Here is a 17,512-nt window from a genome sequence, read left to right as displayed (position 1 = left end):
CACCCCCATAGCCCCTCAGACCATCCATGCCAACCTATGCTCCTCTACTACCCTCCATGACCCTTATCCTTCCATGCCCATTCACCCAGTATACACTCTTACAGAACCACTAAACCTTATAGTAACAATAACGTGTGGAAAAACTTTAAAAAAAAGTATTCATTCATAACTTCCCACTTGCTTTGAAAGAAAAGTGCTTTTACTACAGCCATATAAAAGTGTCAATCATCCAGACCTTTAAAATATCAATAGTAGAAACTACAAGCACATGACACCTCTTTTCTTGTGTAAATAAACATTGAGCAATTGAGATATTTATCTAAGGGAGAAAGCTGTCAATGAAGCAATGTTTTTCCTTGGATGTAGCTGCTTCAACAGACTAATAGATTTATGGACTCCCAGACAGGAATGCATAATGAGGCTTGGCTAAGAGCCTAGATATCCAGATATCCATTAGACTGTTGAAACAGCTGCACAACAGGGAGTCATTATTTGATTGACAGCTTTTGCTTTCTAATCTATTCTGTCAATTTCACAGTTTATCTTTACAAGATAGAGAGATTTCATGTGGTTGCAGTTTCAGTCATTTACAATTTAAAGGGTCTGGATGATTGATCTTTTATAGCACTGTATTGAAAGGAGATTTTTTTTTAAGAAGGTAGAAAGCTATGAATGAATGACTGGATTTTAAAGCTTTTTCACGCATCCTATTGTTACTTTAGGGTTCATTGGTTTTAACAGATTGTATGGTTGGGGAATGGGCTTGAAAGTGCCATAGCTTGTTATGGAGGGTATGAGGGGCCATTGGGTATGAGTGGAGGGACATAGGTTGGTATAGAAGGTATGTGGGGCCATGGGGTTGGGTGGAGGGGCATAGCTTGGCATGGAGGGTATGAGGGTCTATTGGGGTTCATGGAGGGCATGAGGTGGCATGGATGGGGCATGGGAGTGGGTGGGGGCTGAGTGGGGGTGAGGCATGAGGGGTGTAGGCTAGAGGGCTGTTTTTTGTTTTACTATTATTATTGCAACTTTAATGAAGTCCCAGAACTCTGAGACAGGCCTTTTAAAAAGCCTGCCTCAGCATCTAGCAGCCCCTATTGGTGCCTCCAAACTTTTTCTGGGGCTAGCATGCCCAACTCCAGTTAGCACCCAACCCCTACCCCAGGAATGAAAATCCTGTCTTTGCTGACACTTTCTCCCGGGGCAGGCGGGCCAAGCTGGGATATTTCCCAGCCCTATGATGAAAATCCAGCCCACTGTAATACACTCACTGACATGCTTCCCTCTCTCTTGAAGGCCTATCACAGGAGGGAGGAGAGCAGAACAGGTGACCTGTTGTCTCTGGAGTAGGTGGTTCTGCACATCAAGGGGCCAGCTGTGACAGAGGCCTTTGCATCCAGCTGAGAATATTCAAAATAACAGCATGTCCCTGCCTCATGACCTTCTCAAATCCCACCTCACCCTCATTCTGCTAACTGGCATGAAGTGCAAGCTGCAGGTGATGTGACCATGCACCTTGTGTTTTCTGTTCCAAAGCCTTGCCTCATCCCAACCCTCCCCTTCTGCTTTCAGACACCCAGAACCTGCTGCCTAACTATCCAGTGCAGTCTCGTGAGGAAGGACACCAGCCAACCTGACTTTTAAGAAGAGGCAATGTCATATGATCATACACCCGCAGCAACCAGCTCAGATACTGGCACTACTCATTGCTTAGAGAGTAGTATAAAATCAGAATCAGGACCTACCGAGTCATTGGGGAAAAGTGATTTTCAGCCAAGCCGGGGGTGGTGGGGGGAAGGGTAGCTCATGTGCCAGTCACCAGAGGGTAAGGTCACAGATCATTTCTGCTGCAGGGCAGTCAGATCAGGACTTGGATGGGGCGGGATACAGTAGAACACTATTGAGCATGCACACTAAGATTCTGGGTGCACTGGCACGCCTGCCAGAAAGTCACCTATCACCATTAAGGATCGTGGAAGAATCCAGCTCTGACTTGGCATAGGGTTTCATGCAGAGTCTGGAGTTCAGCCTTTTCAGCATGGAAATGGTGGCCAACTCCATGACACTGATGGTGGACTCACCCACGATGCAACGTGTAGTGGCCAATAGTCTCAGTTTCTATTGCAGTACAGGCAGAAGCTACATAACGTCTCAGTGCTGCTGTAGAAGCTGAGACTGAAGTTTTGAGATCCATACTTAGTGCCATGCAGGCTCAAATCACTGCCATCAGTGCTCAAAGGGACATGAAGTCTCTCACAGCTGTCCACCAATCACTCCTCTAACAGATTACTAAGATTGCTGAGGCACAACCCTGGGGAGTGACCGTGCCCCATAGCACACAAACCTGCTGTCCTTTCTCAAGCTGACAGTATTCGTGCTCCCACTACTGCCACTCCACTGGTGCTTTCATTGTTGCCTTCTCAGCCAGCCAGCCCAGACTGCTATCTCCCAGGACAAGGTGGTGCAGCCTGAAGCCAGGCCTTCTGGACCCAGAGCTGCTCAAGGTTGGCCTGCAAGGCCATCCTCCAAGGTCATCTGCAGTCTGCCCCAGTGAAAGTCAGTAGCCTTCCACCATCCATGCTTCAATCGTTGGGATAGCACAATGTTGGAGCACTAGGAAAGGCAAACGCACCATCAAGACAGAAACTAAATATATGCACAAGGGTGTATAGTTCAGTTTTGTATGTATTATTGGAAGTATTGTTGAATAAAGTTGTTCTAGAATTATTTTTTGTTGTTGGTTTCTATTTCAGGACTTTGGCCAAAAGGACAATGTGATGGCACATGGCAGAGGGATAGAAAAGTCCAGGTTGCCTCCATCCCTTCTACTTCCTCTTCCTCCCTCTGTGTATTGTTTCCCTCTCTGCTGCCTGTGCCCCATTTCCAAATCATGCTGCAGCCCAAGAGGGGCTGCACCATATCCCCCATTACTGAAGCAATTTTCTCCTGACATGACAACCAGTTCTTCTGACCTCCTTGTCAGGATCCAGCTCCAATCTCATGAAAATCCCCAAAAATTGCAAATCTCCTCCAACAGCACTTGCACTAACTCTGCATCAGCAAAAGCAAGCTAAAAGCATAGAAGTAGTTAGTGGCTCTATAAATAACGCTAGTAAGCAGGGAGAGGGTCTCTCGTGCAGCTGAACACATTTCAGTTGACAATGTTTCAGAGAGGGCATTAACTGGAGCTGCGTGATCCAAGCAGATCATGTGCCAAATCAGTATTAGATGCTGTTTGACAGCACGGTGTGCCCACTATGTGTGCATTTGGCACACGCATGGCATGCCCAAACCAGCCCTGGAGGTGGCCAGAAGCATTCCAGCTGCCATTATTTCACTTCAAGGCTTCAGAGTCCAATTTCACAGCCACAGAGCTCTCTCTGACAATTGAGTAGGTTCCTTGGATGAGACTTCTAAAGTTTTTTTTCTGGCATTCAGTGTTACTTTCAACAACTTATTTTCTGAATGGAAAACAGCATTATTAATGAGATTTCCTCATGTTAAATCAGATGATGTTATCCATGGAAATCTGAATTAAGAGTTACCCACTAAGATATATGTTGGGCAGGAATCAAAAGCCAGAAGTGAGTGAAGTTCGTGTCAAAACTATTTTCTTCCTGATTTTAGTTCCAACTACTAAAAATTAAATAACTCTAAAGTGAATCATGTTTGCTTAAATTTTAAATTAAGAGACTGTGCAGATACCAGTTCATGTATTACTGATTATATTCGAAGCACAACAAGAATTTAGCTAGATATTTGGTTGTTTCACTGTTTCACATATATTCATGTTGGATGACAATAGGATCATTGCCAGGTGTGACATCCCCAATGGCTGATGGTCTAAAAACAGTGTATGAGGAATCGCCACTTACCGAAATACCAGCAAACTCTGCATTTGTAGGATGACACCACAGCATCATCAAGCATCTTCAGGTCAGCAAGAGTGACAAATGGAGAAAATTAAAATGAAATAGACTTGGCATTTGGCAATACTGAATACAAAAACAGAGATGGAAAAAGGTACCGGTGCCATTTAATTTACATGGCAGTTTCAACATCAAAGTCTACACTGCTCTCCATATCAATGGTAATTAGCCTAGGTCACAAAAAACCATAGGCCCATCTCTCCACTGAAGAGAGAGAGAGACAATTGTTTAAAGACTTTGAGGGATGCCACTCCACATCAAGCATGGGGAAAGGCAAGGAGATAGGCCTCCATGAATTACCACAGTGATCACATTGATAGCAAGCAAGTAGCCATAGCCCATAAAGGACCGTAGGCATCTCTCTCCATTAGAGAGGGATAATTGGTTATACAATAAGTCCCTGCTAACCATCAACTCACTTGACATTATTTCACATTAACATCGTTAATAGTGTCAGTATATCTGTTTAATGTTGCCAGTTTCACTTTAACATAATTTGTCACAGACTTCCTTTTCTGTGGCCTGTCTGCTCACATGATTTTTCCTACAGTGCTTCCACCCTCACCCTCAGTCCCTCTTCTTGCTCTTGCCTCCTGCCCTTGACAACTCCTGGCCTTACCAACTCCCAGCCTTGCCTCCCTCCCTTGCCTCGTCCACTCTTGCCGACTCCCGGCCTTGCCTCTCTTGCCCTTGCCTACTCTTGGTCTTGCCTCTCCCACCCTTGCCTCTCCCCCGACTTGCTGACTGCCGCCCCTGCCTCCCGGCCTCTGTTCTTACCTTATTCCTCGGGGTCTTTTCTTCAGCGGCTCCCAATTTCTCTATCCCCTGCTGGCTTCGCTCCTGGCTTTGCTTCTGAACTCACACTGAAGTCCTGGGTTAGGTTTAGGGTTAGGGTTAGGGTTATGTGGGATTGGAGATGATACTATCCAAAGGCGTTTGCCAGCCGAACCTAGTCTAGACTTCAATAAGGCATTAGAATTAGCTACCACGATGGAGAGTGCTGTTAGAAATTCCAAAGTTATAATAGATACACAAAATGGCGCCGTCCATCTGGTCAAGGGGGACAATCTGGCAACAAAAGCCGCGAAAGCTTCGGACTCCACGGAAAGACAGGAAATGTTCTCTAGCTCCGAACCATTGAAAAACAATGGTACTGCAGTGAAAACCAACAAAGTGAATGAGAGAAATACATTCAGGCCTCAGTTAGCGAACGACAACTCAAACAAGTTGAGTGCTTTTTCTGCCACCGCTATGGCCACATAAGGCAGCACTGCAAAAAAAAAACACTATAAAGGCAGAAGGAAAAATCATGAAATATACCTCATGGAAGAGCCAGAAGAAATAGAATCAGGCATTCATTTGTTATATAAGACCATAAGGCATAGAAGTGTAAGTAGCATTTGGCCCATCGATCTGATAATCCTCAACTTTACTTTCCTGCCTTTTCCCCATAACACTCGATTCCCTTACTGATTAAAAATCTGTCTATCTCAGCCTTGAATATACTTAATAACCCAACCTCTACAGTTCTCTGCGGTAAAGAATTCCACAGATTGACTACCCTCTGAGAGAAGAAAGTCCTCCTCATCTCTGTTTTAAATGGGCGCTCCCTTACTCTGAGATTATGCCCTCAGGTCCTAGACTCTCCCACAAAGGGAAACAACCTCTCAGCAGCTACCCTGTCAAGCCCCCTAAGAATCTTATATGTTTCAATAAGGTTGCCTCTCATTCTTCTAAACTCCAATGAGTACAGGCCCAACCTACTCAACCTCTCCTCATAAGAAAATCCCTCCATACCTGGGATCAACCAAGTGAACCTTCTCTGGACTGCCTCCAATACCAGTATACCTTGCCTTAGATACATTTTCCCACATTATATTCCAGCTGCCAAGTTTTTGCCAACTCACTTAACCTGTCTATATCCCTCTGTAGACTCCTTGTGTCGTCCTCACCGCTTGCCTTCCCATTTATTTTTATCTCATCCACAAATTTGGCGATAGTACATTCACTTCCCTCATCTAAGTCATTAATATATATCATAAATAATTGAGGCCCCAGCACTGATCCCTGTGGCACTCCACTAGTTACAGGTTGCCATCCCGAAAATGCCCCCCTTATTCCAACTCTCTGTCTTCTATTAGTTAGCCAATCCTCTATCCATGCTAATATACTACCCCCAACACCATGGGCTCTTATCTTATTAAGTAGCTTTATGTGCGGTACCTTATCACACGCTTTTTGGAAATCTAAATATATTATATCTACTGGCTCCCCTTTATCTATCCTGCTTGTTACCTCCTCAAAGAATTCTAATAAATTTGTCAGGCATGATTTCCCCTTCATGAAGCCATGCTGACTCTACTTGAAGACAATCCAAGTAGTCATTACAGTTAACGGACAATCCAGTAAGATGGAAATTGATAAGACATTGTCGCGGTCCATCATTGGAGAGCATACATTGAGATATCTGAGTAAAGGAACCCATCCTTGAAGTTAGAAGTTTCAGACACACAGCTGAGGACATACACAGGCGAAGAAATAAATGTGAAAGGGGTATGTCAAGTCAAGGTGCAGTATGAGGAACAGTCTGCAAAATTACACCTATTTGTAATGTCAGGCAGGGGACCGAGTCTCCTTGAAAGGAACTGGCTAAGAGAGATAAACCTTGAGGGCCCACTAAGTTCCCAGTTTGAAACCAGAAGTGTTGCTGCAAGAAAAAATGAGTACGCAAAGTCCCAACGGGAGGAGCCTGTAGAAGTATTACACCGGGGCAAAGTTCAAGCTGAAGTCAGCATCCTTCGACGGGAAATGGAAAATCTATTAAAGGACTTCCGTGCGCTACAAAATTCAATCATCTCCCAATTTGTGTCACGAACAAGATATGAAGAAGAAAAGGAAGAGTTAAACCTGTCTCTGGCCAAGTTAAGGAACAAATTAGCTGAGAAGGATTCTCCAGGAAACTATTAATGCAAATAGAAAGAATTGGAAGAGCTGAAGCAGCAGCTGCGTAAAAGTCCTGAAGTTTTAAAGCTACAAGGCCTGAATTCTCAGAAAAGCTGTTGGAAAACCCAACTACTAAGCTCATTCATGTTCAGCTCGCACCTGAGTCTAGTCCGGCCAACAGCGAAATTAAAGAGAAGACAAAGATACGGGTCAGTTTTACCAAGAAAAGGACATGCAGGAAGAAAAAGAGAAATTATTGACAGTCCTCGGAAAGAAAAGCAAAAAGAATTTTTTTTTCCTTTTCCTCTTTCTCCTCACACATCATGTAGCTCATCGCTGTATTGTTTTGTGCTTGTTGCCCTTTATCTGCTTCAGATTGGAGGGGAGGGGCAGCAGGAGTGAATGTGACTGCACGCAGATGATGAAATTGTCCACTGAGGGACATAGTGGGCAACTGCCCCTGAAAGGGAGGTCTCAGAAACACCAGCCGAGGTTGTTGGACTATGACGCTCAACCTGTCAAAGAAGGCCTCCTGAGAGACTTGACCTATAAATAGTTATTGTGTAAATAGTTAAAGTGTTTTAAGCTTGTTAGCTGGACTTTTAAGTAAAGGGAGAGGGATGTGGTTAATTGAGGTACCCTGTCCCTTTAAGAGAATGCAAGTGTACTGATCATGTGATAGCACTGACAAATCACTGTACAGGGCAGGCAACTGGGAACTTTAAGTCTAGTTCCGGAGGTTTCTGAGTGAGCACCTATGATCTGGTGCTCTGCCCTATGTCTCAATAAACCAATGTTTATTCTTACATCAGTCTCTCCCCATTATTGATTGCAAGCAGCAATTGATGAGAATATAGGAAGGCGTGCAGTTAGAGTTCAGTTGGCCAACAAACTCATTTACCCAAGACATAAAAACTCAACTCATTTGAAAGGCGTCTGGATATGCACCTCAACTCCTATACTCTGCAGGGCTACAGACCAAATGCTGGAAAGTGGGATTAGGCTGAGTAGCTCGTTTTTCGGCCTGCACAGACACAATGGGCCAAGTGACCTCTTTCTGTACGTAAACTTTCTATGATTCTATGATCCATACAGCCGGTACAGGGATTGAACCCACACCATTGGCTTCATTCTATGCATCACACATCAGCTATATAGCCAACTGAACTCACTGAGCCCACCCCCTACCCCATATGCATGGATCATTACATATCCTGGAAACCATCTTTTAATATAGTAAATGGCCTGTTTCGAGTTCAATGATTGCTATGCTTTCCAGTCTGAAATATTTATTGAACTGATTATAAGATAGCAGCTTACAGAGCTTTCCTCATGGTAGAGGTCACATGACTACAGCCAGCCAGATAGGACATCTAGTACTACCGCATTTCAAAAACCCAAACATGGCCAATTTAACCAATGAGACAATCATTATTGTATCCATGCATCCTCCGGTTTGGAACACTGTGAGTCATAGAGTTATACAGCACAGGAACAGACCCTTCGGTCCATCATGTCCATGCCAGCCATCAAGCACTTGTCTTTTCTAATTCCATTTTCCAGCACTTGGCCCCGTAGCCCTGTATGCTATGGCGTATGCATCTAACCACTCAATGAGTGAACACAGCCTCAGCGTATTCCAGCCCACTGGACTCCACTGGGTGCCGCTGTACCTGTAAGTCCTTCCCCGTCCACTGGGTGCCGCTGTAATATGAGTCCTCACGGTCACTGGGTGCCACAGGAAACCAACTTCTCCCGGCCACTGTGTGCCGCTGTAACTAAGATTAAGCAAAAAACTGCCGCTGTAACTAAGAGTCTTCCCGGTCACTGGGTGCCGCTGTAACTGTCCTCCCGGTCACTGGGTGCCGCTGTAACTGTCCTCTCGGCACTCGGGGCCGCTGTAACTAAGAGTCTTCCCGGTCACTGAGTGCCGCTGTAACTGTCCTCCCGGTCACTGGGTGCCGCTGTAACTAAGAGTCCTCCCGGTCACTGGGTGCCGCTGTAACTGTCCTCCCGGTCACTGGGTGCCGCTGTAACTGTCCTCCCGGTCACTGGGTGCCGCTGTAACTGTCCTCCCGGTAACTGGGTGCCGCTGTAACTAAGAGTCCTCCCGGTCACTGGGTGCCGCTGTAACTGTCCTCCCGATTACTGGGTGCCGCTGTAACTAAGAGTCCTCCCGGTCACTGAGTGCCGCTGTAACTGTCCTCCCGGTCACTGAGTGCCGCTGTAACTGTCCTCCCGGTCACTGGGTGCCGCTGTAACTAAGAGTCCTCCCGGTCACTGAGTGCCGCTGTAACTGTCCTCCCGGTCACTGGGTGCCGCTGTAACTAAGAGTCCTCCCGGTCACTGGGTGCCGCTGTAACTGTCCTCCCGATTACTGGGTGCCGCTGTAACTGTCCTCCCGGTCACTGGGTGCCGCTGTAACTGTCCTCCCGATTACTGGGTGCCGCTGTAACTAAGAGTCCTCCCGGTCACTGAGTGCCGCTGTAACTGTCCTCCCGGTCACTGAGTGCCGCTGTAACTGTCCTCCCGGTCACTGGGTGCCGCTGTAACTGTCCTCCCGGTCACTGAGTGCCGCTGTAACTAAGAGTCCTCCCGGTCACTGGGTGCCGCTGTAACTGTCCTCCCGGTCACTGGGTGCCGCTGTAACTGTCCTCCCGGTCACTGGGTGCCGCTGTAACTGTCCTCTCGGCACTCGGGGCCGCTGTAGCGGGTACTCATTTCTAATATGGCGGAATATGCCTGCGTGAAGAGCACGAAGCTGGTGCTGAAAGGGATGAAAAGGTTTGAGTTTCACCCACGGAGCAGAATAACCGGGGAGACAGTGGATCAGGAGCTGAGACTCCGATTTAGAAGCAGATATTAGAGAGAGGCTGATAGAGAAACAGAGGGGGCCGTGGTCCCGGCTCTTGGGCAGCCGGTGAGTGAAGAAGCTGCTCAGCCTGAGGGAGCGGCAGCTCTGGCCGGCACTCTCCTCTGACAGTGTCCCGGCTCCCGCAGCTTGGTGCCTGGGGCTGGCTGGCACTCTAAGGCCCGAGTCCCCCTCAGGTCCAGGGGGGTCCGGGCTGACCTGAGCGAGGGGGGTGAGTCCGGACTAACCTCTCCTCCAGACTCGCCAGCATCCCCTGCTCCAGCCAAGTGTCCCTTATTTCACCCCACCCAAAGAGCTGGTTATCCTGTAAAAAAAATTTATACAGCGAGTGGTTAGGATCTGAAATGCACTGTCTGAAAATGTGGTGGAGGCAGATTTAATTGTAGCAAAGAAGATTACATAAGCAAAAACAAAAATACCTGGAAAAACTCAGCAGGTCTGACAGCATCTGCGGAGAGGAACACCACTATAAACACTGTGATTCATAGAGGAGGGGCTAATATTTTATGGAAGACATTGAGAGAGTTGTGAAATGAGTGATAATATAAATTCTCTTAATTGCACAAAGTTTTGTGTGCATGTTTAATAGACATCATAATGTGCTTTCTTCCCTTTTGAGTCAAAGACCAGTTTGGAGTGTGTTCCTCATCATTCTTTTTATTCTTTCATTGGAAGTGAGCATCAGTGTCAATCCCTAATTGCCGTTGAGAAGGTGGTGGTGGTGAGCTGCCACCTTGAACCGCTGCAATCCGTGAGTTGTAGGTACACCCACAGTGCTGTTAGGGAGGATTTTGACCAGCGACAGTGAAGGAACAGTGATAGTTCCAATTAAGGATGTTGTGTGTCTTGGAGGGGAACTTGCAGGTGGTGGTGTTCACATGCATCTGCTGTGTTGTCCTTCTAGGTGGTAGGGGTTGTGAGTTTGGAGGTGCCGTCGAGGGAGCCTTGGTGAGTTGCTGCAGTGCATCTTGTAGATGGTGCACACTGCTGCTACTGTGCGTCAGTGGTGGAGGCAGTAAATGTTTAAGATGGTGGATGGGCTGCCAGTCAAACGGGCTGCTTTGTCCTGAATGGTGTCAAGCATACTGAATGTTGTTGGAGCTGCACTCATCCAAGCAAATGGAGAGTATTCCACCATACTTCTGACTTGAGCCTTGTAGATGGTGGGCAAGCTTTGTGGAATCAGGAAGTGAGTTACTCGCCACAGTATTCCCAACCTCTGACCTGCTCTTGTAGCCACGGCATTTATATATGTTTGGCCCGGTTCAGTTTCTGGTCAATGGTAACCCCCCAGGATGTTGATAGTGGGGAATTCAGTGATGGTAATGCCATTGAACATAAAGGGGAGATGGTTAGATTCTCTCTTGTTTGTGTGGCATGAATTTACTTACCAATTATCAGCCCAATCGTGTTTGCTGTTGTAGTTTGTTGAGGTAGTTTTACTGCAGAATCTACTAGTCTTTAACACAACAATGAGGCCTGCAACAATTTTGAAGTTTATTTCAAAACATACAGTAGAAAAATAACCTACCAATTTTGTAATAGATATAGTTTTTATGTTTTTATTTATACCCAGAAATTATTTGCTGCCACTTTTGCATTTGTACAGATGAAACTTGTGTGATCAGGGAACAGGCATCATAGCTGTAACTTCTGTACAAGATTTAAATGCTCAAGTCAATCATTACATTTTTCTTTAGCGAGAAGAAGAAGAAAAAAAAAGGGAAAAGAAAGCTAGAGGAGGAGGAACAGGTGCTTGATATCATTGGTAAGTGAGGCTGGTTGCTCTTTTGGGTTTTCAGGTATATCACCCAGCTGTGAGATTTGAGCATGAGAAAACTTCACACTGTAGTCTATGAATGGGCCCTTGGCTAGTAGTTCAGTCGTGTCTGCTTCAAGCAGCTCAAATGTCTGCCAATTTAGAAATTGTTCACAAAGAAATTGTACATTACAGGGGCTTAATTAACGGTTCCCAAAACTGCACTGACTTTCCACCGTTCTTTTCTAATGCACCAGTGTATTATAATAAATATTTCTAGAATTGAGTTGAAATTTAATTTTTTCCTGAAACAGGAAAGGGTGAGGCGAGAGCAGCACAAGAGAGAGGCACAAGGCTGTGGGCAAAGCTGAGTGTGATGCGGGGAGGGGGTTGGATACAAGGCCATCGAAGAGGTGTGGAAGTCTGGATTCTGTAAGTGGCACAAAGCAAAGTGACATTGCAGCACAAAGAGGGGTGACAAGGGTAAGTTATAGGTGAATATTTTATCTACCTATAACTTAAACTAGATTGAGTAATTGGCTAAAAAAACTTTAACTTAATTTGGATAAAATGAATGAACTTTAATTAATTAAATATAACAGAGCCAATTAGACATGCCAGAGCAGGTGGTATATCACAACTGCGTTATGAGAGTTTGTGAAGAGCATCACAATCCCAGACAATGGCATCTTCAGTGAGTATTTGCAGCTCATGAATTGTTTAGCTGGAGCTTGAGGTGCGTTAGGATGGGGGAGAGTTATCTGGACAGTTTGATTCAGGAGGCAGTCACTCCCCTTAGGTTAGGTAGTGGTACAGGTCTAGTTCAACAAGAGGGTGTGACTGCAAGTCAGGCAGGTAAGGTCACCTCAGGTGCAGTGGTGGAGAAGCCTCAACCTTTGCCGGTATCCAACAGTTATGAGGTTCTTGCTGCCTGTGTATGAGGGCAAAGTCTGCAGTGTGGATGAGCAAACTGACCATGGCACCAGAGGCCATTCAAGTGCGGTGGGGGAGAAAGAAAAGGAATATGGTAATAACTGGGGACAGTACAGTGGGGGGTAGATACTGTCCTCTTCATTTGTAATTGAGAGTTCCGAAGACTGTGTTACCTGCCCAGTGCCAGGGTTAAGGATATTTCACAGCTGGGAAAGAACTTGGTGGGGGAGGACCCAGTTGTCATGGTCCACATTGGAACAAACAGCATAGTTAGGGGCTTGGGTCAAAGTTAAGATGCAGAATCCGCAAGGTAATACACTCTGGATTGTTACCTCAGTCAAATGCAAACTGGCATAGAGACATCAGATTGGAAGATTAAATGCATGGCTGAAAGACTGGTGTTGGAGGCAGAGGGGTTCATTTCTCAGGACAGTACAGGGGAAGTCAGGAGTTGTTTTGCACTTAAACTGTGCTGGAACCAGTGGCCTGGCGAATTGAATAACTGGAGCAATAGGGCTTTAGACTAATGAAGCAGGATGTGGAAGGATTTAAGAAAGAGTAAATTCAAAAGCAGTCTGAGAAATCTCAAAACTGTTGAGCAGAATAGCAATATGTGTAATAAGCAGTGCAGATTAGGAAGAGTCAAAAAGCTGAACAAAGATAATAAGACATTAGTGACTAATGTGACATCAGGGAAAAATAGAAGAAAGTTAAAACTAAAGACATTATATCTGAGTGCGTGAAGTATTTGCGACAACCTAGATATATTAAAAGCACAAATATAAATAAATGTTTAAAGCTAATAGCCATTAGGGAGATGTGGCTGCAAAGTAAACAAGGTTGGGAATAAATGTTCCAGGAAACTTAATTTTTTCAGGAGGTAGACAAAATCAAAAAAACGGGATGGCAGTTAACCCTAGGATAAAGGATAGGTTAATTCATTCATGTGTGCTCTTCTGAAAGGCAGATCTTTGGCTCATTGCTAATGCTCTATGCTGAGCTGTTTTCTTCGCAGTTTTTGCCAGTGGTGGTTTGTCATTGTCTTCCGCTCTTGGGAGCAGAGCCCAAGTCCACTTCAGTCAGAAGGGGAATCGTACCTGTACTGTTGGTGTTAATCTGAACCACACGCTAGCCATTTGAGCAATCCAGCCCCAAAGGATATGATAAAGGCAGTAAAGAGAAAAGGTCTTAGCTCAGAAAATCAGAATATAAAATCAGTTTGAGTGAAGCTAAGAAAAAATGAGTAGAAAATACTAGTGGTAGTAGTTTATTGGTCCCCTTACTGTGGTTGTTATGTTGGTAGAGTATAAATCAGGAAACTTGGTTAATGAGATTAATACAGTCATTACTTACAACATTCCCTGTGTAATTTTTTTCGACTGTGCAAGTGATTCCATTAAGTGTGCAGCCCCTTTTTTTTATGTTGCCATGCACATACGGTAATTTAAAGGGGCTAATTTTTGTGCAGCCTGCACAGGAACTTTCAGATTTCAGCATGGTAGCACAGCTAAAAGGGAACATTGATCACTGGAGACTTTAATCTTCATATACACTGGGCAAACCAAACTGGGCAGGCAGTCAGTGCAGAAATCTCCTATGGCTGTCCCCCTCTCTAACAGGTATACCATTTTGGATACTGTTGGGGGGGATGGCCTATCAGGGGAAAACAACAGCAGTAGTCAGAGCAGTGGCACCACGGCTGTCTCTGTTGTTCAGCAGGGGGGGGGTCAAAGCACAGAAGAGCAATTGTCATAGGGGACTCTATAGTCAGGGGCTCAGATAGGCGCTTCTGTAGTCGTGAAAGAGACACCAGGATGGTATGTTGCCTCCCTGGTGCCAGAATCCAGGATGTCTCTGATCAGGTACGGGACATTCTGAAGGGGGAGGGAGAACAGCCAGAGGTCGTGGTACACATTGGTACTAACGACTTAGGCAGGAAGAGTGACGAGGTCCTGCAGCGGGAGTTCAGGGAGTTAGGCAGAAAGTTAAAAACAGGACCTCTAGGGTTGTAATCTCAGGATTACTCCCTGTGCCACGTGCCAGTGAGGCTAGAAATAGGAAGATAGTGCAGCTGAACATGTGGCTGAACAGATGGTGTAGGAGGGAGGGTTTCCGATATCTGGATCAGTGGGATCTCTTCCGGGGCAGGTCGGACCTGTGCAAGAAGGACGGGTTGCATCTAAACTGGAGGGGCACCAATATCCTGGCTGCGAGGTTTGCTAGTGTCACTCAGGAGGGTTTAAACTAGTATGGCAGGTGGGTGGAAACCAGAGCAATAGGTCAGCAGGTGAAATAAATGACTGGGAACCAGTGAATATGGCCAGTAGGACTAAGAGGAAGGGCAAGCAGGGAGAAATTACTGAACACAGTGGGACTGGGGTTCTGAAATGCATTTGTTTCAATGCAAGAAGTATAACAGGCAAGGGAGATGAGCTTAGAGCTTGGATTAGGGACTATGATGTTATTGCTATTACAGAGACTTGGTTGAAGGATGGACAGGATTGGCAGATAAACGTTCCAGGATTTAGATGTTTCAGGCAGGATAGAGAGGGGTGTAGAAGAGGTGGGGGAGTTGCACTGCTGGTTAAGGGGAATATCACAGCTGTATGACAGGAGGACACCTCGGAGGGCTCATGCAGCGAGGCAATATGGGTAGAGCTCCGGAATAGGAAGGGTGCAGTCACAATGTTGGGGGTTTACTATAGGCCTCCAAATTGCTGGCGGGAGATTGAGGAACAGTTATGTAGGCAGATTTTGGAAAGATGTAAAAGCAATAGGGTTGATGTGATGGGTGATTTTAACTTTCCCTATATTGACTGGGAATCACTTAGTGCTAGGGGTTTGGATGGTGCAGAATTTGTTAGGTGCATCCAGGAGGGCTTCATGAGACAATATGTAGATAGTCCAACTAGGGAAGGGGCAATACTGGACCTGGTATTAGGGAATGAACCCGGCCAGGTGGTCGAAGTTTCAGTAGGGGAACATTTCGGGAAAAGTGACCATAATTCAGTAAGTTTCAAGGTACTGGTGGATAAGGATAACAGGAGTCCTCGGGTTAAGGTGCTTAATTGGGGGAAGGCTAATTATAACAATGTTAGGCAGGAACTGAGGAATCTAGACTGGAGGCAGATGTTTGAGGGCAAATCAACAACTGACATGTGGGGGGCTTTCAAACGTCAGTTGATAAGAATTCAGGACTGGCATGTTCCTGCCAGGATGAAGGATAAGTATGGCAAGTTTCAGGAACCTTGGATAACGAAGGATATTGTGAGATTAGTCAAAAAGAAAAGGGAAGCATTCGTAAGGGCTAGAAGGCTGGGAACAGATGAAGCCCGTGGAGAATATAAAGAAAGTAGGAAGAAACTTAAGCAAGGAGTCAGGAGGGCTAAAAGGGGTCATGAAAAATCACTGGCAACCAGGATTAAGGAAAATCCCAAGGCCTTTTATACATATGTAAAAAGCAAGAGGGTAGCCAGAGAAAGGGTAGACCCACTCAGGGACAGAGGTGGAGCCAGAAGAAATGGGAGAGATACCAAATGAATACTTCTCATCAGTATTCACCAAAGAGAAGGACTTAGCGGTCGATTTGTCTAGGGAAGAGTGTGTAGATAGCCTGGATCATGTTGAGATCAAAAAAGGGGAGGTGTTAGGCGTCTTGAAGAATATTAAGGTGGATAAGTCCCCAGGGCCAAATGGGATCTACCCCAAAGTACTGAGGGAGGCAAGGGAGGAGATTGCTGGGGCCTTGACAGAAATCTTTATAACCTCACTGGCTACGGGTGAGGTCCCAGAGGACTGGAGAATGGCCAATGTTGTTCCATTGTTTAAGAAGGGTAGCAGGGATAATCCAGGAAATTACAGGCCGGTGAGCCTTACGTCAGTGGTAGGGAAATTATTGGAGAAGATTCTTCGTGACAGGATTTACTACCATTTGGAAGCAAATGGGCGTATTAGTGAGAGGCAGCATGGTTTTGTGAAGTCGTGTCTCACTAACTTGATCGAGTTTTTCGAGGAAGTGACAAAGATGATCGACGATGGAAGGGCAGTGGATGTTATATACATGGATTTCAGTAAGGCCTTTGACAAGGCCCCTCATGGCAGACTGGTACAGAATGTAAAGTCGCATGGGATCAGAGGTGAGCTGGCAAGATGGATACAGAATTGGTCATAGAAGACAGAGGGTAGCAATGGAAGGGTGCTTTTCTGAATGGAGAGCTGTGACTAGTGGAATTCCGCAGGGATCAGTGCTGGGACCTTTGCTGTTTGTAGTATACATAAATGATTTGGAGGAAAATGTAACTGGGCTAATTAGTAAGTTTGCAGATGACACTAAGGTTGGAGGAGTTGCAGATAGTGAAGAGGATTATCAAAGGATACAACGGGATATAGATCGGTTGGAGACTTGGGCGGAGAAATGGCAGATGGAGTTTAATCTGGACAAATGCGAGGTAATGCATTTTGGAAGGTCTAATACAGGCAGGAATTATACAGTAAATGACAGAACCCTTAAGTGCATTGACGGGCAGAGGGATCTGGGTGTACAGGTCCACAGGTCACTGAAAGTGGCAACGCAGGTGGATAAGGTGGTCAGGAAGGCATATGGCATGCTTGCCTTCATTGGCAGGGGTATTGAGTATAAAAGCTGGGAAGTCATGCTGCAGCTGTATAGAACCTTGGTTAGGCCACACTTGGAATATTGCATGCAATTCTGGTCGCCACATTACCAGAAGGATATGGAGGCGTTGGAGAGGGTGCAGAGGAGGTTTACCAGGATGCTGCCTTGCCTGGAGGTTATTAGCTATGAGGAGAGGTTGGAGAAACTCGGATTGTTCTCACTAGAGCGACGGAGATTGAGGGACGACTTGGTAGAAGTTTACAAAATTATGAGTGGCATGGACAGAGTAGATAGTCAGAAGCTTTTTCCCAGGGTGGAAGAGTCAATTACTAGGGGACATAGATTTAAGGTGAGAGGAGAAAACTATAAAGGAGATGTACAGGGCAAGTTTTTTACGCAGAGGGTAGTGAGTATCTGGAATTCGCTGCCAGAGGAGGTGGTGGAAGCAGGTACGATAGTGG

The 17,512-nt window shown here is 45.7% G+C and overlaps 1 protein-coding gene across 1 annotated transcript in view; it reads left to right on the top strand.

Moving 5' to 3' along the window:
- The first annotated feature begins 9,524 nt into the window (after window positions 1-9,524).
- frg1 (FSHD region gene 1) overlaps window positions 9,525-17,512 on the top strand; it is a 28,783-nt gene continuing 20,795 nt past the window's right edge. The window contains exons 1-2 of the mRNA XM_078548545.1: window positions 9,525-9,656; window positions 11,445-11,512. Of these exons, the coding sequence (XP_078404671.1) occupies window positions 9,601-9,656; window positions 11,445-11,512 (124 nt within the window). The 5' untranslated portion in view covers window positions 9,525-9,600. The remainder of the gene's footprint in view (window positions 9,657-11,444; window positions 11,513-17,512) is intronic.

Source organism: Cetorhinus maximus, chromosome 1 (assembly GCF_964194155.1).
Source record: "Cetorhinus maximus chromosome 1, sCetMax3.hap1.1, whole genome shotgun sequence".
Lineage (NCBI taxonomy): Eukaryota > Metazoa > Chordata > Chondrichthyes > Lamniformes > Cetorhinidae > Cetorhinus > Cetorhinus maximus.
This window is presented reverse-complemented; position numbering and strand designations above follow the sequence as displayed.